Here is a 27,772-nt window from a genome sequence, read left to right as displayed (position 1 = left end):
TATGGGTTCTTTCTTCCACCTCCCTGGGTGCCCCAATAATTATATTTCCAAATGAAGGAGTATGAACAGTTTAATGACTTTTCTCACATATTACATTGTTTTGCAGAACAGTTGGACCAAGTTCCCATTTATCCGTAGCTCCTCTGGCAATTGGCTATTTCCGTCTTTTATCATTTTGTCACTTTGAAGAGTATGAGATATTATCTCAGAATTGTTCTATTTTATATTATTATTAATGATTTGAAGGAGGCTTTCTTATAGTCTATAGGATTATAGACTTAGAGTTGGAAGGGACCTTTAGAGGTCTTTGACTCCTCCCCACCTCATTTTACAAATGAGGAAAATAAAAGTGATTTCATTTGAGTAGGGATGTCATGGTGAAGAAAGACCCTCTACCACTACATATTGACAATTCATCAGTAACCTACAGTTTAGAGAGGTGCTTGGGAACATTGGGAGGTTAATACCTGACAGTGCCTTGTATGTAATAGGCGTAATGTAATAAGTGTCTGATTTTGACTCAATAGAAGAAATAATTTCCTAACAGTTTAGTTTGTCTAGCAAGTAGTACCCATCACTAGAGGTCTTGAAGCACTTTCTAGATTACCAGATGTCAAAGAAGTTCTAGATGGTATTCCTACTTTGTGTATAACTTGGAATACATGGCTCTTGAGGTCCTTTTCAAACCTGGGAGTCTGATTCAATGATTCTTGAGATATATTTGGGGGTGGGCATTCCCCCAAACCCTCCCTTCTTCAAACTTCTCCATTTTTAACAAGGGTACAACATATCCTTCTAGTCACCATGTTGGAGTTATCTTCAACTTTGCTTTGTTCCTCAAGTTCCAGTCAGTTTCTGAGGCTTGTCATATCTCCTTCCTCTTCTCTCCGGTTATATAATCTTAGTTCAGGCCCTTATTACCTTTTGCCAAGACTATTGCATTCGCCTTCTAATTGGTTTTCTTAGTTCCAGGTTCATCCCCTTTCCAGTTCTTAACTACATGATTAGGAAACTGTTTTTCTTCAAACAGAGATATATAATCATGTTTTCCCCTTAGTAAAAAAAAAATCTTCAATGCTTCATTTTTACCCTTAGGATAAAATTCAAATTCTCCAGCCTGTCATTTATAGTATGGCTCCAGCTTGCCTTTGTAGTCTTATTTCACTCCCTTTCACTTATATATATATATCTCTTCTTTTGCTGTTGTCTCCATTCCAATTAGTCTAGACTGTTAGCTGCTACCTCTCACCTTTCCATAATGGTGCCCCATGTCTGGAATGGGTTCTTTTCACCTCTGCCTCTTGGAATCCCTAGCTTCCTTTGGAATATTTCTGAGGAATTACTTCTTACACAAGACCTTTCCTAATTCTTCCAGGTGTTAATACTCTCTTGAAATTATTTCATATATACATTTATTATTTACTTATCTGTATACACATTGTGTCCCCTTGTATAATGTAAGAACTTTGAGGGCAGGGATTTTTTAAATTTTTGCTTTTGTATCCCCAGTGACAAGCATAGTGCCCAACTTATAGTAGGTGATTAATAAATGAAATTATGAAATTGAATTGAGTATGATGGATCAGTTTAGGATTGTGTTTTTCTATGATAGTTGTCTACGTTTAGATATTCTCTGTAAGAACACTTAATCTACCTTTGATTTATACCATACAGACTTTAACTAAGGATTTTCTTTACATGACTATTTTTTGCTATCCCCCAAATGGATGTATCAAATGAAGCTTGTGGTGGCAAGAAAACACAACGTCCTTGTTAGACAAACATTTGCACCCCCTCCCGCCCTGACAGCGTTGTTGGTATAAACAGAGGATACACTGTGAGATTCCTTGTAACTATACAGTTCCGTCTAAATGTTATGATTGGATTACTTTCTCGCTGCTAACAGTTTCCCTGCTTCTTTACTTGGGTGTTACAGAGAGGATGGTATAAAACGGAGAACGAGTATTACTTACTGCAGTTCACCCTGACGGTTCGATGCCTCTACTACACCAGCTTCAGCCTTGAGTTCTGCTGGCAAGGACGGCCCCCAAAGGGTTCTTCTTACTCCTTCTTCTGGCTGTTGGCTTATGTCTTTTACTATCCAGTCTTGCACAATGGTCCCATCCTCAATTTTTCAGAGTTCATCGAGCAGGTAATGATACTTAGGTACTGCTATTGCCTGAATTAAATAATTAGTTGATTGAATATTTGTATGAGTGGGTACATTTCATATCATTCTCATTTTGTTTCCTGTCAGAATGTCCCACTTTAAGAGAATCTGTTTTATAAAAATATTGATTTACAAAACATTGATGGGGGAGATGATGTAAATCTTGGAATGGAAATTTTGGTAAATAATTTCTTTCTCCAACTTGACATCGAGTAATATACCATATATACCAGCGTGAATGCCTCTCTTAACTCGTTTTCTTTAGTCAAGTGTGAGTACAGAATTTCAAGACCTTAGGGTTAAAAAAAGAACAGTCTGATCTTGGCCAAATCAGTTATCTCCTTTGATCTCAGTTACTTCATTGGTGAAATGAGTGGGTTGTACTAAATGGCCTCTGAAGTCACTTCTAGCTCCAAATTTACAATCTTATGAACATATTTATTGTTGTTCATTTGTTTTAGTTGTCTCCAACCCTTTGTGACCCTATTTGAGTTTTTCCTAGCAGAAATACTGGAGAGGTTTACCATTTCCTTCTCCACATCACTTTACAGATGAGGAAACTGAGGCAAACAAGGTTAAGTGACTTCCCCAGGAGTCAGACAGCTAATAAAGTGTCTGAGGCTGGATTTGAACTCGGAGAGATGAATCTTCCTGACTTCAGACTTGGTGCTCCAACTTCTGTGCCACCTTATTGCCCCTATGAACTCATTCCTGAATAGAAATCCCCTCAACAATAGCTTTGGCAAGTGGCTCTCTAACTTCTTGAAGATTTTCCTAGATGATATCCTGAGGCAGTCTATTTCACCATTACTTGTCTTTAATTGTTAGAAATTGTTTTCTTCCATCAAGCCTCAGTCTACTGCTTTTCTAGTTCTCCACTCATCATTCTTGGTGGGGATAAGCAGACCAAGTCTAATCTCTTCCTTATATATATTCAAAAAATATCCAGTATTTTATTTTACACAAAGAAGATAGAATAGAGGCTAATGGTGACCTTTACTGGAAAGGAACTCGGGTTTCACCTTGATAATATTATTTAATGAAATGAGAAGGAAACGTGCCAAGACCAGGAGTCAGCAATTCTTTCTTCAGTTGCATGCAGCTTTTAAATGCATATCTTTAATTCTTTTAACCAAAAAGAATGAATGTGTACCTGAGCATTGATCCAACTCATTAACACACTGATTATTACTACACTGATTATTATTACATACTACAAATAATGAATTACTCACCTTGGTGCTCTCATATTCTTCCCTTTCTCTTCCCATGTGGTCCCATTAGATTGGGCTTCTGAACTCCCTTGACCTTGCTCCAATTCTGCAGTCCTTACTCTTCAGAGCTTGCTGTTGTGATGTTTCCATTCTGTTTCCATCCTCACTAATTCATCTGACCAGCTTATTTGGCCAGTGAGCTAGCGGGAGAAGACTATATGAACTCCTTGTCCCATCCTCTATCTCTTGGGTTACACATGGACGTTATAACAAGTGTACTATGGAGACAAAAATAATGATCATTTTGTCTTTCTATTCTGATAGGCAGTGTGGGAGAGAGCTGGCCTCAGATCTTGATTCAAATACTGCTTCTGACATCTACAGAAGTCTCCATTTGACCAGAGGCACATCACATCACTCTGTGCTCTAGGCAACTCTTCATGATTAGAAGGTGCCAACTTGCATTGGTAGAGGGTTTTTCCTGAGCTGGGAGTTCCTTTACCAATGACATCATAAGTCCATACCTTTTCTTATTATGCTGTATTGAGAAGTCTAATTTACATAAAGCAATATATAAATATGTCTAGGTTGGAGTTAAATCTTTTTTGCCTCAATTGAAAAAAGTCCATATGAAATATAAGGTGGCTTTTTAATTAGTCAGTTAACAAACATTTGTTAAACACTTGCTGTATGCTAGGCATTGTGCTAGGTATTAGAGATAAAAAAATGAAGTAATTCCTAATATCAAGGAGCCATTGAGGAGACGTGTGTGTGTGTGTAAAATAAATATGAACTGAATAAATACAAACAAATGCAGAGTAGTTAAATATAAGGTAGGGAAGGAGGACATTAGCACTTTGAGGGGATCAGGAAAGGTTTTGTGTGCTGAAGGAAGGGAAGGATGCTGTGAGGCAGAGATGAGGAGGAAGTCAATTCCAGCATGGGGGAGTGGCCATGAAAAGAAGAAACAGAGTGCTACATGTGGATGGGATTGTAAAATGTGTCAGCCTGGAAAGCTAGCTTAGGGCCAATTTGTAAAAGGTTTTTAAAAGCCAAGCAAAGGGATTTATATTTTATTTAGAGGGATAGGAAGCAATAGGGAGCCACTGGAATTTATTGAGTGGTGGAGTGGCCTAATCATATCTGTGCTTAAGGAAAATCACTTCGAAAGTTGTATGGAGGATGAATTAGAATGGAGAGATGATGGAGACAGACTAATTAAAAAGCCATTACAACAGGGGGGACGATGATGAGGGCCTGAACTATGTGTTCATTCTTTGTTGCCAAAGAAGACCATGCCATCAGAGAAATAATGACATGACTTGCACTTGACTTTGTTTTGAGTGAGGGAGGGCTGTGCAGATCACCAGTCTCACTTCTCCTCCAGAACCATCTGAATTCAGTGACCAGATGTACATCAGGATGACTGGAGATGACCCAGGATGAGGCAATTGGGCTTAAGTGACTTGCCCAGGGTCACACAGTTAGTGAGTGTCAAGTGTCTGAGGTGAGATTTGAACTCAGGTCCTCTTGACTCCTGCACAGCACTCTATCCACTGTACCACCTAGCTGCCCATGGCCTGAACTAAGGTGGTAGTTGAATGAGTATAGACAAGATTGTTAAAACAGCACAGTTTGACAACTGGATATATGTGGAAGGGAGAATAAGTAGTTAAGGGGGTATTGTTGTTTAGTTGTTTCAATTACGTTGGACTCTGTGTGACCTAATTTAGGTTTTCTTGGCAAAGATACTGGAGTGGTTTGTCATTTCCTTCTCCAGCTCATGTAACACCTGGATTTGAATTCAGGAATTTTGGGCCTGGCATTCTATCTACTGTGTGACTTAGCTGAAGTTGAGGATTAAATTGAGGTTATGAACCTGAGAAGCTCTAAAAATAGTGGTACCTTAGAAATTGATAAGTTTGGTATAAATGTGATTTTTTGGGGAAATATAATTAATTATATTTTGAATATGTTGAGTTTGATATGTCTGTGACATCTAATTTGAAATATCCAATAGGCAGTTGGTGATGTGGGACTGAAGCTCAGGGAGATTGGAGTTGGATGTCTGTCTTTCTGTCTGTCTGTCTATCTATCTATCTATCTGATGAGTATTTGGGTACATGCATAGGGATGAGCTAGCAAAGAAGATTGAAGGGTGAGAAGACAGGTAGGAAGAAAATTCAGAAAGAGTAGTGTCACAAAGACACAGAGAAGAATGAGCAGAAGGAGCATGTAGTCTTTAGTGTCAGATGAAGAGGAGAGCTCCAGAAGGTTGAGAATCGAAAAAAGGCCATCAAAAAGGCGATTAAGATGTTATTGGCAACTTTGGGGAGAGCAGTTGCAATTAAGTAATGAAATTAGAATCTAGGATGTAAAGGACTGAGGAGCATGTGAGAGGAGAGTGACTGGAGGGAATAAATGCAGGCAGGTTTTTTTTTTTTTTTCTAGGCATGAGATAGAGGATGATGTTTTGAGAAGATGGTAGGGAAGGCTTCTTAGGAATGGGTGAGGCTTGGACATGCTTGAGGGAAGTAGAAAGGAACCAGCAGATAGGGAGAAGCTGAAGACTAAAGAGGGATTTATATTCCTAGAATATTGCCAAAAAATGTTTTTCTTTCTAAAAATCTACAGACCCCCTCATCTAGGTCCTTAATTTGTAAATAGTTTACTTTCCCCTTATTTAAACAAACCCTTACAGAACAGTGTATGTCTTCCCTCTGTTGTCAATATATTCTCATATCCAACCCCTTGAAGGTGGGGGCTACACATAATAAAAACTCAAGTTCCCTTCTCTCTTCCCAAGCCCCTCTCCAACATTCCATTTTTGCTAATGCAACCATTGCTTGGCATGATAAAAAGAGTGTTAGAGCTGGAACCCAAAGATCTGTATTCCAACCCTAGTTCTGCCATTTTTCTTATGAGATAAAGTACTTAATGCTTTTTCTAATGGTGAAGAGATAAAAACCGTAAGCTTTACTAGTGATATTGTCACAGGATTGTAGCTTCAACCTACAAAGCACTTTCAAATTTATTTTGTCATTTTGCTTTACGATAGCCTTGTGAGATACATAGGGTAGGCAATATTATTCTCATTTTAAGGTGTGGAGCAGAAGAACAGGGAAGTGAAGTGAGACTTTGGAAAGATTCCATAATTAGTAGCTAATTGAATTAAAATTAGGATGCAGGTCATTGGGCTGTCGTTCCAGTTCTCTTTCTATTATATCTTTTTGCCTCTCATTGTAAGGGTCCCTCAAATAGGCTTGCCTAAGAGAATAGAAAAAGAGAAGGTATTGGCAAGAATGTAGTTGTCGTTGACTTTATAATGTTATGTCAGGACACTGAAACCCTTTGATATATATTGTATTTTAAGACCTAGCAGTTTATAGTATAGCTCATTGCCTGAGATGTTTTCTAGGGACACAGAACACAAAGGAAGACATCTAGACTGATTGGGAAAGCCATCCAATGAGCCTTTCACTTCACTTCTTTGACCTCTGCTTTCTACGTGTACAAAATTAGAGGCTTTGTTTAGATCAGAATATCTTAATTTGGGGTCTGTGAACTTTATATGTGTGTGTAATATTTTATATCTATATTTAATATAATTGATTTCCTTTGGAATCCTGTGTATTTTATTTTCTGTATTGGTCAATATTATTCTGAGAAAGAGTCCATAGGTAGATGGATTATCAAAGTGGTCCATAACAAAACAGTGGTGAAGAACCCTAGCCTAGATGAAAGACAGTTTCTTCTCAAGTATTTTTATCATTTGCGGTTCTGTGAATCACCATCAGTAGGATGCATGTTTTGAATTGTCTCTCCAGCAGAGAGGTGAGATTTTTGCTCAGTACTCATTGCCATGGGGCTCATAGGAATCATAGAATTTTATGTCTGGAAGGGATCTTACAGGAAATTTGTATTAACACAATTAGGGAGGCAAGGCGTTTAAGGTATGGGATTTGGAAGGGAGCTGTTATTTCTCATAAACAAAATGAGAACACCAGTCTTCTTTCTGGTATGAAGATGCAAATATGCAACTTACAGTGGGAGGAGTTCAGATCTTTATTTTGGGGTTCTGAAAACTGCTCCTCTTTTTTTTTCTGTGACTGTCGGGTTGTGTGTATCAACAGGAAAAAGAAAAAAAAGCCAGATGAGATCTGGACACTGTAGCAGAACAGTGTACTCTGAGGTGTCCAGTTTCCTGGATGACTTTCTCTTCCATTTCTATTCTAATGCCTTTGTTGATTTTTTTTCTTGTTTATCCAGTATATAACTTGTTTGTATGTAGTTGTTTGCATGTTGTCTCTCTCCCTCATTGGATTGTGAGCCCCTTGAGGGCAGAGATAAAGTTTCATCTTTGTATCCTCAACTTGCAGCTCTGTGTCTAGCACAAAGTAAGTGCTTAATCAATATTGGTTGACTGACTTTCTGTGCCTATCTGTGTATTTCTATGGCAACTAAGTAGCACTATCGTTAGAGTGCTAGACTTGGAGTCAGGGAGATATGAATTGAAATGCCTCCTCAGAGACCTACTAGCCATGTGACCCTGGGCAAATTATTTAACATACTCTTTCAGCCTCAGTTTCCTTATTTGCAAAATGAGAATAATAATATGTACCTCATAGGAATGTTGTGAGGACCAGAGGATGGAAGTTACATTTAAGGTGATTTGAAACCCTTAAAACACTATAGAACTTCTGTTTATCCATCCATCCATCCATCCATCCATCCATCCATTTGTTCACTCATTTGTTTATTTACTCATTCATTCATCTATCTATCTATCTATCTGTCTATCTATCTATCTATCTGTCTATCTATCATCTATCTATTATTACTTTATTTGACTTCTCAAGTGCTGTGTGTCTTTGGGGAAAGTCTTGTTCATAAGGTTGGTGTGTGACCTGCAAGACTAGGCAAGGGTTATAGGGCTAGGTTTGTGGTCACAGGGCAAGGTGAAATTAACTTGCTTATTTGAAGACCAAACACATAGAATTAAGCTGAATAATTAACTCGAATTCCACGAATTCAAGTATCCAAAAGAGAAGTTGGTTGAGAGATCTTAGAATGGTGCAGGTTAGAGGCATATCTAAATTAGGTATTCCAGCTTAGTTCTCCCAGATGTTTATCACAGAAAGCCATAGAATCAAGGGTCAGGGGATTTTCAGAGGTTAACTAGTTCATGGACACTGAACTGCTATGGCCACATACTGACTTAGAAAGCCATATGTTAAACATCTATATTCGATTGTATTTATTTTATTAAATATTTCTTAATTATATTTTAATCTGGTTTGGGCAGTGTACTCAGGAGAGTTGTAGCTGGTAGGCTGTATGTTTGACACCACTGATCTAGTTCAACCTTGACTGGGGCAGAAATCTCCTCTTGCCTCATGCTCTGTATATGTATGTAAGGGAGAAGAGCTTTTCATCTTTGAGAGCTGTCTTTGTTAATCAGCAGGACATCCTGGAGAGAGTGAGGGGCCTAGATATTCCTTCTTGTGCAACTTACATGAAATGAGATTTTTATTATAATGTGCTTTAAAATGCACTTTGTATATGAATCGGTGTGTAGTTTTAGTCTAGCCTTAACCAGAAATTCACATTGATGACATTTTCAAATAGTTTTAAGATTAACTCACTTCCTCACTACTCCCCCAACCCCACAATGGAACATCTCAAATGGAACATTGTGCATGCAGGCAGGAGAGCGGCAGGGCTCATTAGGTGAACTGTGTGCTACCTGTTTATTCCTCCTGCAGGCTTGACAAGGGATAATGCTGAATTTTAAAAATATAAGAGAGTTGACTAGATTGAACGTATAAGTGCACCTCAGTAATTATAGTGGTATAAGAACAGAATTACTTTCTTTTTTAAGGCAAGAGAATGAAACATTAAATTGTTTGCCTTATCGAGGTGTGATTTATGTGATTAAAGAACACCCATTTTTGCCTTTCTAAATAAGAAAGAATTCAGAATGTTCTGATGAGAAGTCCAAGCCCTTTCAGGTAGTGACATGTGCTTATGCCTTATTAAATGTGGTAGGAAAATTCTGCCTGAGGTGGGGAGTGGAAAAGTCATTATTGGGAAACTAATCAGCTACAGAGCATGCTCCAAAATTCTATCTTACTTGCATTTGCTTTTACTCTTTCAGCCAGTGGGATTGGTAGGAGTTGTAGAGGGTGGTCCTTTGGCATAGGCTTGGTACATGACTGACTGGAGTGGAAGAGGCATCAGGAATGGACAGATGTATTTCCAGATGAATGAATGGGCCATTGTATAATGCATCACCCTCACAGCTCACGTCAGAGCCAGACGTCATCTTTTCTTTGAATGAATGCCATAATGTCCACTCCATTCCTGGGTGGTGATGGTATCCAAAAGCCCTGTGCTGACTACTTATTTAGAAATCCGAGAAAGCCATTTGGTGTAGGAGAATTCATTCTATCATATTTCTCTGGCCTTATATTTTTAGGCAGAGCAATCTTGTTTATTCCATATCATAGGATTTAGACCTGGAGAGGACTTTAAAGATTATCTGGTCCAGGTGAAACTGTGACTTGGCCAGAATTATGTGGGTGATAAATAGCAAAGCTTGTACGAGAATGCTGGCCCTCTGAGTTCAGATTTAGATTTTGAAAGCTAAGATGTACCATTCCATTGGTCTCAGCTGATCTTATCGCAGGCAAGTGAAGTACTGGGTCACATGACCACTGGAGATTCTTCTCCCCCATCTTGCTCGTGCCAATTCCTTGGGCATCAATCTCTATTGGTGACATATTTATAGGCTCTTAGCCTAATGGCTAGTTTGTCCTTGATCATTCATTCATGATAGGTTTTGCTTACAGTTGTGTAGTCAGAATGAATCTGAGATAGCTAGCCAAAAAAACATGCCAGGCTTGCTTTCTGAATAAATCAAGATTCTCTATGTAGAGCAAAAGGATGTGGTGAAAAGAATAACAGTGATAACAAATGTTGTGTAATGACCTTTGGAAGGAACTATGGAAGAAAAGTGGTTAGCAGGAAGGAGAAAAGAGGTTCGTGAGGAGGCACTAAGACAATAGATTCATAGCACTGTCTCTTGGAGTTCTGAAAAGACTAGTTGATGTGATTATTAACCTTCATTCAGTGATTTTTGAAGTATTTCATAAAATAAGAGAAGTATCACAGGACAATGTTGTCCTAATTTTCAGAAAAGGAAAGAGGATGTAGTAAGGAAGCAATTGACCAGTGAGCTTGAATTCTATTCTGGGCAAAATTCCAGAACATGATATTAAGGGTCTGATTTGTGAGCACTTAGAAAGGGAGGCAGCGATCATGCAAAGCCAGTATGACTTCACTGAGGACAGGTCATGCCAGGCTACTTTATTTTCTTTTTTTCACAGAGTATCTTGACTAACGAGAGGCAGCAAGGTTCAGCAGGTAGAGAGTGAGCCTTTGTTAGGACAACCTGGGTGCAAGTTCTACAGAATTCTGACACATACCAGCTGTGTGACCTTGGATAAGTCGCTTATCCTATTAGTGCTTCACACAACTCTCTGTGGTTAGAAGTTGCAGAAATGCTGCTAATCAGTGTTGGTAAGGGAAGTTTGCTTCCTGGGGAACTCTCTACATTGTTGAAATCACAGGTTCTCCTCCCCCAAAGTTAGCAGCAACAATAACTAGAGTGACAATAGATCAAGAGAATGCTATAGACACAATATATTTCAGTTTCAGCGAAGTATTGAACAAAGTCCTGCATGCTATCTTATGTTTTAGTTATTTTTTCAGTTGTATCCAACTCTTTGTGACCCCATCTGGAGTTTTTTTTGGCAAAGATACTGGAGCAGTTTCCATTTTCTTCTCCAGATTATTTTACTGATGAGAAGAATGAGGCAGGATTAAGGGTTAAGTGACTTGTCCAGGGTCACACAGCTAGTGAGTCTCTGTGTTTGGATCTGAACTTATATCTTTCTGACTCCAGACCCAGTGCCCATGCTCTCCTTCTATTCTTTTGTATAAAACAGAGATTTAGGCTAGATAATAGTGTTGTTAGGTAGATTTGGAAATTGTTGAAGTAGTCAACCCAAAGAGTTAAATGATTAAATGTATCAGTGCCAACTGTGAAGGAGGCAGATTATAGTAGCATACCTCAGAGATCTGTGCTTTGTTCTGTTTTTATTAATTAAGGCTGAAATTGCGTGTTTCTCCACCCCTCTACCCCCTCATCCCCAATCTGCAGGTAACAGGAAACCAGGGAGAACAGTGAACACATTTGATGAAATTATCAGGATGCAAATTCCTGACAGGTTAGAATGATGGGGCGAATTGAATATGATGAAATGTAATATGAGCAAATATCAATTTGGGGGGATCCAAAAAGCCAAATTCACAAGTTAGTAAAGTTAGACAGCAGTCGTTTCTGTGGATAAGATCGGAGGTTTTAGTGGAATGTAAGTGCAATTTGAGTCAGTAGTGTGAGATGACAGTAAAAAAAAAAAAAAAAGCTAATGCTGTCCTTGGTTGAATCGAGACATACCAAACGTAGGATCTAATAATGGACCTGCTGTCCTGTTCAGTTCAGAGAACCACATTTTAGAAAATACATTGGCCTGCTAACTTAGAGCATATCTTGAAGAGTATAACCAGGAGAGTGGAAAGAAACAAACAACAAATATCCAAATGAGAGATCACGGCGACGAAGATCAGTTGAAAGAACAAGGGCTATTTGGTCAGAAAAAAAGAGAACATCTTGGGGTGGGGGAATCAGCAAGATTGCAGTTCTCAAGTACTTGAAGAGCTGCAGTGTGGAAGAAGAATCACATTCCTTTAGCCTGGCCCTTAAGGGCAACACAAGGAGCAGTGGCTTGGAAGCTTCAGGGAGATAGCTTTAGGCTCGATATAAGGAAGAATTTCTTATCAGTAAGGACTGGAGCAGGTCACTTTGGGAGATGGTGGATTCTCCTCCATTGGAGATCTCTAAGCAGAGACTGGATGATCACTATTTCTACATATTATCGAAAGGGCTTCTTGGTCCTCATTGTGGGTTGAACCACAGCAGATGGTCTGTAAAATCACTTTTGACCCTTAGATTCTGCAATATGGTGTCTACATTTTTTAAACAAGTGTAGAACCTGCTATGTAATTGCTTATTAAAATCTCCATCTGAGGTGAATTAAGGTAAACTAAATGGGAGAAAAAAGTGAACTTATTTTCTTTTAAACTATTTTCTTTTAATAGTTTATGTGTTCACACTTTTTCAACTCCTCTTTTTAAAAGAAAAATAAAGCAAAGAGCTTTCTTTGGAACAATTAATGAAGCTGACGATAAAAGGTGGAAAGCTATTTGTTAAGGTTATTGTAATGTTACTTATCTAGCCAGGATGACTTAGCCAGGCATCTCTCTGTGGGAGGACAATTTGAGAAAGTGATTGAATGTGCACATTTTTAAATGGCAAAAAAATAAATGTACCAGCTTCTAGATCTCACCTTCCCCTTTGTGGGCAGTGCCACTCACCCCCCTTGGAGTGAGGAGCCAGTCCCTTGAATGTTTTAAGGAGAAAGAAATAAATTGCCTTCAGACTTCTGTCCCTTAGAAACTTGTACTTTTTTCTTGTTTTATTTAGTGTCTTAAGCCCTAATTATCAAATGCTAGATTTTATCCTTTATTCCTCCACCACTTAATATCTTCAGAGACTCAACTTCATCATTTATTCATTAGCTCCACCTCTGCCCTTCAAGAGAGCCATTAGTTTAATAAAATCTTGTCATCTTTGTAAAATTCAGAAAATGGGAGGGTGTGTGTGTGTGTGTGTGTGTTTGTGTTTGTGTGGCGTAGGCAGAACTGAAATTGTGTTTCTTCTAGATAGAAATGCCAAGAGATTTTACATCAAACCTCAGGATAGATTTCAGAATGTGTGACTTTCGTCTTTTGTGTATCCCTACCACCTAGGAGGTCATCATTTTAATAACTGTAGAATTCTGAACAAAACCATTTTAGTCATGATTTTTTTCTGCCTGCATCAATACAGGTATAGATACAGATTCAGTGGAATGCAGGGGAATAGCAGTGTGGGTCATTCCCAAATAATTTTTGTTTGGTTCGAAATGTCAGTTCCTTTCTCCACTCGACTTCTTTGATGTTTCATCATGGTATGGGGGTGCCTCTGTACAACTGAGAGCTGTGCTGATAGAGCAGCAGCTTTAGCAGGTTGTACCAAGCAGGAATGACTTCCATGACCTCGAAGGAGATAATTGCCAGAGAGCCAGACTACGAATACAAAGTCTTCCTTTTGGTCTTCGAAGTTCTTCATAGTCTAGCCCTTCCACACCTACCTTTCCAGCTTTCTTACACCTTATACACTTGATTCAGTGACATTGGCTTCCTTGCTGTCCCTCCACCAAGCTTGCTGTCTCTCCCCACTCTTCATTTTCACTGACTGCCACCCAAGCCTGAAATACTCTTCCCCCTTATCTCTACCTCCTGAAATCTTTTATTTCCCAGCTAAAATCCCACTTTCTCCGGGAAGCTTTTCTCACTTAATTCAAATGCCTTCTTTCTGTTGACTGTCAGCTTATTTGTTCTCAGCAAGCTGAAGATCAGACACTCACCTGTGTTGGAGGAGAGCAAAAGAGGAGCCATGGAATTGATGCATCTTCACATACTTTGTCCAGTTTCTGTCAGCTTTTCCTTTCTTAGGGCTTGGTTTAGCAGTGCAAGGAAAACAGATAAAGCAGAAAGCAGTGTGTTCTTATACATGAGAAGCAGTTGCATTTTGGAAGGTGGTAGTATTGAGCTGAAGGGATACATATCCTGGCATAGGGTTTAGCCTATAGGAATCACTAAGTAACTGATCATTGATGGGAAGCTGTGGTTAACTTTGGTGCAAAGCTTTTAAGCCCTAACTGTAGCTTTTTCAATCTAATTTCATTGAAAAGTCCCAGAGCAACCCCAAGTAGTGCTTTATTGGGATTAACAATAAAAACACTTGTCTGAGTGTTTAATAAAAAAGCAGTTATTAGAGAAAATGCTTGATGTACTCTTTTAAAAATACATGGTCTAATTTCTTCTTTCATTTCCTTTTTTAGATGCAGAATCAAGAATCTTATTCCCTAAAGGCCAATCTTGGCATTTTTGTCCTGGGAGTAAGTCGCCTTCTCTGCTGGTGGTGGTTAGCTGAACTGATGATTCATTTAATGTATATGCATGCTCTGTATAGCAGTAGTTTCCTTCTGGAAACTGTACCTGCTTGGGCCTTAGGTAAGTAAAAAAAAATATTGGTTGACATTTGCTTTATTTTTTTTCTTTTAAAAAATGTCTTACTGATTTTTTTTTCACATCACTGAGACTTCCCAGTGACTGTGTAGTTTTTGTACCAATAAGGGCTGCCCTATCCATATTCTTTCTTTTCATCTATCTTGTGACTTTTGTTCAGTCATTTCAGTCGTATCCAATTCTTCATGACCCCATTTGGGGTTTTCTTGGTAAAGATACCAGAGTGGTTTGCAGTTTCTTTTTCCAGCTCATTTTGCAGATGAGGAAAGTGAGGCAAATAGGGTTAAATGACTTGCTCAGGATCACACAGTTAGTAAGTGTCTGCGGCCAAATTCGAACTCAGGTTCTCCTGACTCCAAACCCAGTGCTCTATCCAGCATGCCACTTAACTGGCCAGCAGCACAATTAGCAGCACATATTTCTTAGACAGCTCACTCAAGTTTTATATAGATGTAATATGTATCTGGAGACCAGAGACAAGGTAGCAGACCTATAGAGGGGTCACATCCTAAACTTTTAGCTTTCCTAGTTGTTTCACTTTCTAACCAAAAGAGGTAATGATCTGCAGCTGCTCAGAGTGTCTGACATTGTCTTTGGAAGCAAGCTAAGCCCTTTTACTGACTAATCTGATGGAAGTGAGAAAGTTATTGGAGGAGGTTTTATATTTCACTTGAGTTGGTAAATCTGTACAGTTGAATTATTAGATATTTGGCCTAGGGTTGGAGATGGGTTAGGATAAGATGGGAGGGCTTTCTAATTCTTTTCAGTAGGTCCTAAAACCAGCCTAATACCTTTGAGTGGGTGTGTGCCCCTAAATAGTACCAATGGAGAAAAAATGATCATCCTTTCTTATTTTTCATACTAAAATTACATGAAAGCCATCCTACGCTTTCTATCTGTACCAAAAAAGATGATACCCAAGTGGACCTACTTCATTTCTTTTCTCTCTCTTCAGGTCCTGACAGTAAGTTAACCCAGTATAGCCAGATGTTCCCATAGATTCCAATACCCTTTAGCCCAGGTGGGAAGTGTGCTCTTCTGAGTGCATCCAACATCACCCTCCTGGGAGAAACAGTATAATTCTGTTACCTTTCATTGACTTCCAGATATTTCTCTATCTTGTAATTTATATTTTTAAAGAAGAATAGAGATGCTTTAGGCATGTGTTCTAAATTTCTGTATCTGTGCCTTTGAATAGGGGGACCCCAATGCTTGTGAGGCATGTAAGGTGTCTTTTCCTATTGGAGGCCTTTCTTGTTAAGATCACTTTTTATTCAATTTAATAAGTATTTCTTAAGGCTTACACATGGCATGGGCACCATGGAATACTTGCTAAAGGGAACACTTGGGTTCAAATTCCTTGAAGGTAGAGACAGTTTCGTTTTTGTATTTGTACCCTGATTGCCTAGCACAGTGCAGTTGTACATGATAGGTGCTTCCAAAGTGTTGCTAGTTGAATATGTTGTGAAGGAAGAAGGCTTTTCAAAGACACTGAGCATTTTTAGTATATCTTTTCCTAAGTAAGAACTTTCCAGTTAATTAGTTCAGATGTGGCTGCTGTTTTTTTTTAGAAAATGAAATATATGATTTAAAAACAAACAGCCTGATATGATTAGAGGATTATACATTTTAAGTCAGATGCCAACCAGTTTGTGAAAAATGATGGCATGTACAATTAAGAAACAAAACGCAAAAACCCAAACCAAACCAAACCAAAGCATGAGGTCTTGGCACTTCTTCCTCAGACTGTGTGTGTGTGTGTGTGTGTGTGTGTGTGTGTGTGTGTGTGTGTGTGTGTGTGTGTGTGTGTGTGTATGTGTGTGTGTGTGTACTTTTACATTATAAAAGACAGCCAAGAAAAATGAGTAGATGATATCTTTATTGCTGAGTTAGCATTCTGTCCTACTTTTAACTAAAAATTCTTTTGGGCTTAGCTATCACCTTTCTAGCTGTTAAAATACTTTTTATCCCATCCATATTAAAAAACTCACCTACTTACAGGATTCTGTGATTAATGCCATGCAGCTCTGAATTTTCCTTTATACTGTGGACTGTTAGCAATTAAATACTTGGGCTATTCAATGCTATTTTGCATTTTATGATTCTTTAAATAAATGCAATAGCATATTTATTTTAAAATAATTTTTATTGATAAATTTTGTTTTCACATCACACACTTTTTCTAACATCTTTCCTCTCTCTCTTCCTAGAAAGTCACCCTTTAGAATAAAAAAGAGAAAAAGAAAAGAGTTCAGCAAAATTTAACAGTAATAGGAGACTGTTATTGTTGCATACCCACAGGTCTATTACCTCTATAAAGGGGGAAGAAAGAGTCTTCTCGTATCCCTTCTTTGGGACCGAGCTTCACTATGATCATTTTACAGTGTTCAGTTTTAATTATTTTATTGTTGCTGTTTCCATTCATGTTGCTGTGGTCATTGTATGTTGTTTTCCTGGTTCTGCTCTCTTTGCTTTCTTGTATTTCACAGCAGTTTTCCTGTACTTCTCTGTATTTGTCATATTCATCATTTCTTACAATTCTGTAGTAATCCATTAAAGTCACAAACTGTAAAGTGCTTAGCCATTGCCCAGTTCATGGGCTTCTAATTATTTCTAATTTCTGACACTTTAAAAAAGTGCTACTGTAAATGTTTTGGTGCCTATGGAAAATATGTTATTTATGAAACTCCTATTCTGTGCAAAGCTCCATGTGAAGTAGTGGGAGAAATACAAAGATAAATGATACATGTTTCCTGCCTTCAAAGATCTTGTAGCAGAGATAAGACATGGATCCAGATGATTATGAGACAAAATAGAATATTTTAAGTGCATAAGAAAAGTATTAACAAAATACTTTGAGAATTCAGAGGAAAGGGATCACTTCCATAATATGAAAAGCTTCATGAAGGAGGTTACTCTGACTGGTCTTTGAAAGATGAGGAGGATTTTAACAGTAGGGCATGAGGTGGAAGGCTCACCTGTCCTAGCTTTGTGCAAAGGCATGAAAACAGAGAAATTCAGGTTGTGCATGGACAACAGAGGATTTCAGAGTTTGGCTTGAGCAAGGAGTATAGGAAGGAGAGTTGTATGAGACAAGATTAGATAATAGAGGGCTTTGAATGAAAGGCTAAGGAATGATAGGTACAGGAATTTCCTTGCTCAAAAACCTTTACTGTTTTCCTGTTTCTGGTGGCATCCAACACAAGCCATCCCAGTCTGGCATTTAAGTCTTCCACAATTTAGTGCTGACTTACCTTTCTAGCTTTATCAAACATGTTTGCCATCACATATTCTGTGTTCCAACTAAATTGGAATACCAGCTGTTTTCTAAACTCAACATTTGACACCCCCCATCTCTATATATTTTTACAAATAACTCTCCATTTATGAACTGTACTCCCTCTTTCCTCATCTCCATCTCTTAGGTGGCCTTGTTTTCTTCAAAGTCCAGCTGAGGTATCCCAAATCTCAAATAAATACTTTCATGATTTATTTGCCTCAGTTATGAATGCTCTCTTCTTCCCTAAATCATCCATTTGTTTTTTCTTGTATATATTTTGTTTCCCTGGTGAAATATAAGCTCATTGAACTCAAGAATTGATTTTTAAATTTTCAGCCTCAGAGTTTTGAGCATGATAGGTACATACCATAGTGGGCATGACTAAAGAGCAAAGTTCCTAGGACTTTGTTTCCTGTAATGCTTAGGGATATGAGAACATTGGGGAAAAATTCCCTGTATTACATTTTCCAGAAGGCATATGTCTGTTTGCAGAGTAGTAGCATAGCCAGGTAAAGAATGTAATCAGCAGGAAATATTCTGAAGAACACCAGCATTTCCAGAACTGTAGGAATGAATAGGGATGGGGAGGGGAGACAAGTGATCGGCTGTGGTTGGAGGGGAAGAGAGAGAGAATGGAAAGATATGGGAAGTGATTCTACCCTGACATTTCCAAATCCAAGAATCCTAGCAGGAATTTGATGATCCTGGGGCCAAGGTGAGAGACTTCACAGATCTCTAGATTGCCCCATGACAACAACAGTTTTCTGTTCTGCACCGAAATGTCTGCAGAAAGTGAGTAGGCATTGACCCTTAAGGTTAATATATCAGAGCCATGAATTCTGAAGTGATTGCTATCCCTTTCTGGATATAAGAGAGGGGAGTTACTGGGGATTAGGGAGTGATTAGGGGCAGCATGGTAGTGCAGTGGATAGAATGCCAGGTCTGAAGTCAGGAAGACTTATCTTCCTGAGTTCAAAGCTGGCCTCAGACGTTGACTAGCTGTGTGACTCTGGGCAAGTCACTTAACCCTATTTGCTTCAATTTCCTCATCTGTCAAATGAGCTGGAGAAGGAAATGGCAAACCGCTCTAGTATCTTTGCCAAGAAAACTCCAGATGGAGTCACAAAGAGTCAGATGTGAATGAAAGCAACTGAATAACCAATACCCTTTCAGCCATTAGACAGTGCATCCATTTGTATGTGGAGACTGAGAATGATTTTTACATGGTTTTTACTTGTTATTCACATTGTTTTATTGCCTTTAACGCTTTTGTTATTAGATTGGTGATTCTGGCGTCATCTAGTAATACAGAGGATTGGGCAAGAAGAGTGGAATTGAGTCTGATAATTGCTTGCTTCATTATCCAAAAGAACTGTTGAAGGATTGTGGATTTTATTTGGTAGACAGTGGGGTGTCGTGAAAAATTTGTAGGTTAGAAGTGGAATGATATGATCAGATAAATGAATTAAGAAAATTACTCTAGTAGCATTGTTTGAAAAGGATTAGTGGTTGTGAAGACTGGAGGTAGTCTTTAGAGGACTGTTGTAATAGTCTAGGTGAGAAGTAATGAGGGCCTAAATTAGGTAGGTGACTAAGAATGGAAAGGAAAGGGGACATCTGAGTTATTTAGGAGTTAAATAGAGCTTAACAATCAATTGATGTGGGGATGGATGAAGGAGAGGGAGAAATGTAAGGTTTTAAATTTGACTTACTGGGAGAATAGTGGTACCATTTTTAGCAAGTTAGAAGGAAGAGACAACTTCGGGGAAAAGACAGTGAGCTTACTTTAAGACATAATGAGTTCGACTTACCAGTAGATACTCGCTGAACATTTAGAAATGTGAACCCAGAATTCAGCGCTGGAGAGAGAGCTTCAGGAATCATCTACGTGAAAATAATCATTGAAACTATGGGAGCACTTTGGATTTCCAAGTGAGGAAGGATCAGACAGTCAAAAAAATATGAAGTACCTATTATGTGCCAGGTACTATGTAGGATCTTGGGATACAAATAGAAAGGATGAAACAATTCTACACTCAAGGAATTTAAGTTTTATTGGAGTAGTCAACAAATATATGAATATACACACACACGCATATATGCATATATACAGCAAAAATATAAAGAAAATGAACACAGTTATATACAAAGTAGTTAAATACAAGGTAGTGTGGGAGGGAAGACCCTGCAGTTAAAGTGGTGTTTGATTTGTATCTTAAAGGAAGAGAGAGGCTCTCTGAGGCAGAAGTACAGAGGGAATACATTTCAGGTATGTGAGATGGTCAGTGGAAAGTCTGCAAGGTAGGTGATAAGAATTTCATTTGTGAGGAACAAAGCGAAGACCGTTGTCTGGAATAAGGAGTGTTAGAGAGGGAGTAATGTCCAGGAAGGCTGGAAAGATAACTTAGGGCCAAGTAGTGAAGAGTTTTAAAAGCTAAATAGGGGATTTACTATTTTATCCTAGAGGCAATAGGGAGCCACTAAAGTTGATTGAATAAGAAAGTCACATGGTAAGATCAGTGCTTAAGGAAAATTACATTGGCAGCAGTGTGGAGGATGGATTGAAATGGTGAAACTTAGGGTAGGGAGTCCAGTTGAGAGGTTTTTTCAGTAGGCTAAGTCAGAGGTGAAGCAGGCTTGGAACAAAATGGTAGCTTTGTGAGTGAAGAGGAGGGGTCAAATGCAAGAAATGTAGTAGAGGTAGAAATGGTAAGATTAACCACTGATTGCATATATAGGGGAAGGAGAGTAAGGAGTACAGCAGAACTCTGAGGTTATGAACTAGAGAGGCTAGAAGGCTTTTGATGGAAATAGGAAGTTTGGAAGAGGGAAGGATTTAGAGAGGAAAAGATAATGAGTTCAGTTTCGGATATGTTGAATTTGTGCTAGAAACAGGACATACACTTTAAAGTGTCCGGTAGGATTGAAGCTCAGGGGAGAAACTAGGAGATACGTATATATACAGATACACATATATTATGTACATGTGTATATTTTAGAGCTATTTGCATAGAGATGATAGTTAAACTTATAGGTTTATATCAAGTGAGATAGCATGCTAGAATTAGAAGAGACCTCAGAGATCATCTAAAGAACTTCATTTTTCATAATTTAATTTTTATTATTTTTTCAATTAATAAGCATCACTTTTTTCTCCTCTTCCACTTTTCTACCTAATTGAACAACAAGAAAAAGGAAGAATAAAATCCTTGTAACAAACACACGCAGTCAAACAAATCAAATCCTTGCATTGGACATGTCCAAGACTGTATGTCTAGTTCTGCGTTTTGAGCTTATTATCATCTCTGTTGGGAGGATTGCTAGCATGCTTTATTCATGTTTTGTCCTTTGGAATCGTGTTTTGCCATTGATTTCTCAAGTTCTACAAAGTTGTTTTTCTTTATAATATTGTTATTGTATAAATTCTCCTTCTGGTTCTGTTCAGTTCACGCTGCACCACCCTACTTGCCACATTCTTCCAGTCTCTCAGCCTGACCCTCCCACTCAAGACCTGCCCATCCCTTCTGCTATGCTCTCTGCAATGACTGCTCCATAAGAAACAAAGTTGCTTTCATCTTTACACTTTTTCCTTTCTTCTTCCTACGCTCACTGACCTTGTCTCCCTCCTGATGACACAGCTTCCTTTGACCACTCTTTTCAACATTGCTTGCACTTTTACTCACACACCTTGATTGGCTGCTTGTTGTGGGGAGCTGGAATACTCTGTTCTTCATTGCCACTTTCAGGCTGTCCTTCTACCACCATTATTCAGTAACATTTTCTCTTTTGAAGTTCATTCAATCCAGGTTTTTTATTTAATAAAGATTCTAGTAGTTGTTATCTACTGACTTCAGGACATTCTCCTTCCTTCAGTGCTTGGCTGCTCTCACTCTTCCTCTCCTCCCTAACTCCTGCTCTCTTATTAGGGGACTTCAACATACATATTTTTACTCCCTCAAATAACCTGATTTCCCATTTCCTAAATGTAGTAATTTCCCATGACCTACTCTACCTTACCACAACTATGGAGACCTTTGAGCTTGCCATCACCCTAAAATGCACCATTTTTATGGTTTTATTTTTGTTTTGTTTTATTCTGTCTAACTCTGCTCTTCCCTATAACCTCCAACTCCTTCATCCCTCAGTTCTTTCTTAAACTATTGTCTATTGTACACTCTCCTCCTTTCCATACCTTGGCCCTTTGGAAATTCAGTTCAGCTCTTCACTATTTTCTTCTTACTCGTCTCTTATCCCCTTATTCTTTGGCAGATCTTGTGTTAAGCCTTAACTTTGGATTATTCCCACTATCTTCTCCCTTTATTCCTTTTCACTGCTGAGATGAGGCTGAACGAGGCTAGAGAATAGTAAAACCGTATTGACTAGGTCCGCTCCACAATTACGTTATATAATCTCAACTGGTACCTCACTGCAGCAAGGCACTTTTATATCTTTCTTATCAATTTCCTATGTCACTCATCATAGTGGATTTTCCAAACCTTCTTATCCTTCCTCAATCTTCTCATGACTCCCCTTGTCCCCACCTAGGCAGCTGAGAATCTTGTTTCATTTTTCACTGAAAAAAATCAAACCTGAACTCATAAATTGAGGCCATTTACTGAGAGCTTCCTGTCCACTTTATCTCCTCATCCCACATTACTCTGATATGTTCTGTCATTATCTCCTTCCCTCTGTCTCACATGTAGAGGTGGCCATTCTCCTTGTCAAGGCAACACTTTTGTACAAGAACAAGTGTACCTTTTCCATGCCATCTTCTCCAGCATGTCACCCACTTTCCTCCTATTAAAAACCCTTCACTTGATCCATCCATCCTCACTACCTACTGCCCCATATCTTTCTTCCCGTTTTTGGGCTAAGTTCCTTGTGAAAATCATCTGCAGAGGGTGCTTCTACTTTCTTTCCTTTCATTCTCTTCTTAACTCTTTGCACTCTGCCTTCTAACTTCATCATTAAACTGACATCCCCTTCTCCAAAATTACCAAAGAACTCTTAATTGCCAAATCTAATGGCCTTAGTTACCATGGATGCAATTAGAATCTCTATGCAGGTGATCTCAGATCTGTTTGTGTAGCTCTAGCCTCTCTCCTGAGCTCCAGTTTCACATGTACAATTTCCTCTTGGACATCTCAAACTGTCCCCTAGATATCTTAAACTCAACATGACCCAAGCTGAGTTCTCCTATATACTCTTTTCTTTCCTATGACATTGCCTCTACCCTATTGCAGACCTGCCCTATTACAATAGCTTTCTGCTTGATCTCCTTGCCTCAAGTCTCTTTCTGCTATAGTTTATTTTCCACCTAGCTATCAAAGTGATATTCCTAAAATGTAGATATGACTGTGTCTCTCCTTACACCCCCAATTAAATCAACTTCAATGGCTCTTTATCACCTCTATGATCAAATATAAAATCTTCTGCTGTTTAAAACTCTTCATAACCTGGTTCTCTCCTACACTTCCAGTCTTCTTATACTTAACCCCCTCCCACTTCAACAATATTTCATAGTATTCCTTACCATTTCCTTGATGCCATGAACATACCCTATATTTTACTTCCATGTCTTTGATTTTGCTATTCTCCATTTTGTTAGGCATAGAATGTTTTCTCTCTCTCCTTCCCCGGCCTCCTTTTCCTTTAAATCAAGCTTATCTACCTCCCATCCCTTTCATGAAACCTTCCCTAATTTCCCTGTTACTTTGTATCTCACAGAATACTTCCTTTGATCACCTCTCTAATATGCTTTCCTTGTAAGATTATATGCTATGTTTACCTGTTTCTATCTAACCCTCTTCCCAGACCATATGATCCATGTTTTTCATCAATGATGGCAGGAAATGAGTATTACCCAAACTTTATTTCTCTCCCACCCCCTGACAGTACCCTGTATATAGCAGGCCCTTAATAAGTGTTTGTTCAATTCAGTTGAATTTAATTCCTTATTAAAGAATAGGGACTGCACAGTTAATTCAGATGGATGGAAAAGCGGGACATTTTTATCAGGGGGTTCATACAGAGCAGTTATTCAGATGAAAAGAACGCTCATAAACTCTGTGTGGATGATATTAAATCCTTTTATGTTAGAACTTGAAAAAGTAACAGTAAAACTGGCCTGTCTGCTGGAGTTAATGTGTGCTCTACTGTCTGTGATTAAGAGGACATTACGAATGCCATGGCAACAGGGTTGCATTTGTTTTCCTTTCAGTCTTTTTAATACTCTCTTAGAGATTTCAAAATAAAATTTCTTCTAGTTTATTTTTATTCCTTCTCAAGGAAATGTTGGTTGTACTTACTCTCCCACCCCCCTGACTCAATTTCCAGAGAAGCTGAAAGTGCAGCCTCCCAGAGAGAGACAAGACTTGGTAGCCACACAGTATGGGTGGGGTGGGGCAACCAAGCCATTGTCTTACCAGCCGCTCAGCTGTTATTTGCCCAAGATGGCATTGCAGTTGCTTAGCTGGTCACAGACAACCCACCATCTGATGTATTAGACAAACCCTCTTCAGAATAGATTGTCCAGTTTGGGCCACAGTTTTGGAGAAGCTGGATGATGACTTGAGAAAATAGACCAAAATGATCTGAATGATAAAAAAATGGGTTTCTAAGAAGTGAGAGGAGTTAGGAGTGTTTTTAGCCTGGAAAGGAGAAAGCTAAGAGGTGATTTAACTTTTGTTTATCTAGAGGTATAGGAAGGATTTTTATTATCTCCATGCTGAATGTGCTGTCCTTCACATCTGTAGCAGACTAAACAAGGAAACAGGTTTAGATGACAGCATAAGAGATTTTAATTGGATAGATTCAATTCAGCTAATAAATGAATAACCAAATAAAACTAATGAATGAAATAAAACATTATGAATCATATAGCACATGTAAGGCACAGTGCTCAGCACTAGGGATACACATACAATAGCCAAATAAAAAGAGATCTCTGTCCTCAAGAATCTTATGTTCTCCTGGAATATGAAAGTATAACTATACTGAGAATGACTGTCTGTTTTCTGTCCTTGAAAGTCTTCGGGAAGCTAAGACGAACTATCCAAGATTGTTCAGAGAGTGAAGCTTCCTTGTGACCTTGACTATGTGCTTTATCCTCCTCTTACCTCCGTCTGTTTCATTCAAAGAGAGAATGTGATAAGACCTTAGCCTGAAAGAGCCAGGGTCTCACATTGCATCCTGATGAATATAAGGCCACTGGACCCAGATGGCTCAAGAGAAAAAAGTGAGGTTGGTGACCTTGCACAGCCCTCCTTCACTCAAATCAAATCATGTCATCATCTTGATGCCATGGTCGTCTTTCAGAAGGAAGGACAAACACAACAACCTGCTACCAGGTAATTCTAGGAGCTGATTGTCAGTTCTTACTCAAAGACATGGAGTATAGTGAGGAAAATGATCACTAACTGTTTATCCTATGAAGTGACTCAGTTGGATTGCTTAGAGAACAGTTGAGAGCCACTGACCTCAGGACAAACTATGGTTGCATCAGGCTCATAGGGGTCTACATTTAGAGGCAGGCAGAACAATATGTGATCACTGAATCCAATCGCCTTATTTTATTGAGGCACAGAGTGAAGTGATTTGCCTAAGGTCTCATTGATACTAAGTATCAGAGATGGATGTAAACCATTTTGGTTTACAGATTGATGGATCAGGCATACTTTTCATACAGATAAGAATGTTGTCACACACCACACACCATGACCAAAGACTAAATTTGGGCTTGTCAATCAGGGAACAGTCATTAAGAAATTAATTGAGTAAGGTTATATATACATTTCTTTTATCCCTTATGATTTTTTTTTTTTTGACCAGAGATTGTCTTAGATTGTTGTTGTTTTTGGAACAGTCATCATGATAGGTAAGAGAAGATACACTTGACTTTAAGAAACATGTGTGAATTGTACTCTTGTAGCATTTCATAGCTGATGTGAATAAATGAAACCCAATAAATCCTCATTCTGGTATTTGTGTAATAACATCTAATAGAGACCTGAGGCTTTATTTAAACCCTTCATGATAAAACCAGAATAAAAATACAATGCTCAAAGACCACAAAGTAGGAAGGGAAGTATAAGTAGTTATCTACTACTTCAGTGGGAGGAGAAGGAAATAGTTCATTAGATTTAATTAGAAAGTATTTTTTTGGTAATTGGATTTCTGCTTGAGCACTCTACTTAGCCTTAAACTGCTTTTGTTTGCTTTGGGACTTAGTAGGAGTATCATCTTTGCCATTCAAAGACAATTGAGATATAGGCTTATCACAACAACAACAAAAATTGGAAAGTCCATTATGTATAAATTAAAAAAGGAATTCCTAATGACTAAGACGCTAGAATGGCATACATTAGTTACGAGACCAAACAAGAACGATAAAGGATTCAAAGATCTTGCTTCAAGTAGGTATGGAGGGCAAGGGGAATTTTTCAGTGACCTACAGAAAGTAATCTATTTCTCCTATGCACAAAGTACAAGTTAGACTCCATCACAGAGTAGCAGATAAAAAGACTGAAGCAACCACCTCTTTCTTGTTCAGATTCTATTGTGTGAACAAGAAACTTAATGCAAGAAGGCAAATTTTCCAAAATACCTCTGAGACTTGGGATAGGATTCGTTATTGGAACATGACGCTGATATTATGGCAGCCAGGTGGTGCAATGGATAGAACACCAGTCCTGGAGCCAGGAGTGCCTGAGTTCAAATCCATCCTACTAGCTGTGCGACCGTGGGCAAGTCACTTAACCATTTTTGCCATAGTTTCCTATAAAATGAGCTGGAGAAGAAAATGGCAAACCACTTCATTATCTTTGCCAAGAAAACCCCAAATGAGGTCATGAAGAATCAGCTATGACAAACAACTGAATGACAACAATAATATATTATGCTGTATTCAAAAAAAACTAGATTGATGGTTCAGTGTATTTGTGATATCATCAGTGTGGGTGTTTGTTTTCTTATGTACTTGTTCTCTTATAAGTCCTGCATGAGTGGTTCACCCAGTGTATTGGTAGCCTTCCTTGAGCTCAGTCAATTGAGATAATATTTGTAAAGTGCTTAGTACAATTACTCAGCACCTAGAAGGACCTTAATAAATGTTTCTTCCCTCCCTCTCCTCATAGGGATTCAGGAGGAGCGGTGGATTTCATGGGATTGCCATTGTTTTTTTTTCAAATGTAACTTTTCTTTTTATTATGATTATTATTATATTTATTATTATTAACAATCATCAACAAATGTGAACATTTCCTGCACAAAAAAAGGCAAAAAAAATTGTGTATAAAACCGTGGACTGTGGTTTGTTTTTTAAAAAGTGTTTGTCAAATATAACATGATAGTAACAGAATTGCCCTATTTGTGTCTCCTTTTGAACTTTTTGTTTTCCTCTGCGTACTTTTAAAGGTTTTGTTAATTCTGTTTTCTTTCTTTATTTTCTATATCCCCGTAAATATCCACTTACTGTTTCCTCTGCCAACAAATAAATATAGTCAAACAAAATACTCCAAACAATGGTCATGCTTAAAAAGGTATTCTTTCTCATTTTTCTCCTATGGTCCATCAACTTTTTTGCCAACAAGAGGTGGGTAGTCTACTTCATTAGTCTTTTGATGTCATGATGATTGACTGCATTGATCAGTACTCTGTAGTTTTTCTTTTTCCCAATTAGTTTTCTTTCTTCAATTGTCAAGCTTTTATTCCCATCCCCCCAATAAATAGCAAAAGCAAGTAAAGCAAAACAAAAAACTTTTTTTAACAGATAACTATCATTATATTGGTCATGCCCAAAATGTGCATCTCATTCAGTACATTAGTGCATTATCGTCTCTTTGCTCAGAGGTG

At 38.3% G+C, this 27,772-nt stretch overlaps 1 protein-coding gene across 16 annotated transcripts in view; it reads left to right on the top strand.

Moving 5' to 3' along the window:
- Nucleotides 1–27,772, top strand: part of HHAT (hedgehog acyltransferase) — a 607,669-nt gene that overhangs the window by 90,127 nt on the left and 489,770 nt on the right. For 15 of the 16 annotated variants that reach the window (XR_011973339.1, XR_011973345.1, XR_011973344.1 and 12 more), the window contains 2 exons: nucleotides 1,937–2,152; nucleotides 14,454–14,625. Coding sequence is in view for 8 of the 16 variants with exons in the window: in XM_072637867.1 (XP_072493968.1) it covers nucleotides 1,937–2,152; nucleotides 14,454–14,625 (388 nt within the window). In the remaining 8 variants the exon portion in view is untranslated. The remainder of the gene's footprint in view (nucleotides 1–1,936; nucleotides 2,153–14,453; nucleotides 14,626–27,772) is intronic. The other variant, XM_072637872.1, reaches the window with a different exon arrangement.

The sequence above is a fragment of the Notamacropus eugenii genome, chromosome 2, assembly GCF_028372415.1.
Source record: "Notamacropus eugenii isolate mMacEug1 chromosome 2, mMacEug1.pri_v2, whole genome shotgun sequence".
Taxonomy (NCBI): domain Eukaryota; kingdom Metazoa; phylum Chordata; class Mammalia; order Diprotodontia; family Macropodidae; genus Notamacropus; species Notamacropus eugenii.
The sequence above is the reverse complement of the archived record's forward strand: the minus strand, read 5'-3'. Positions and strand labels throughout refer to the sequence as shown.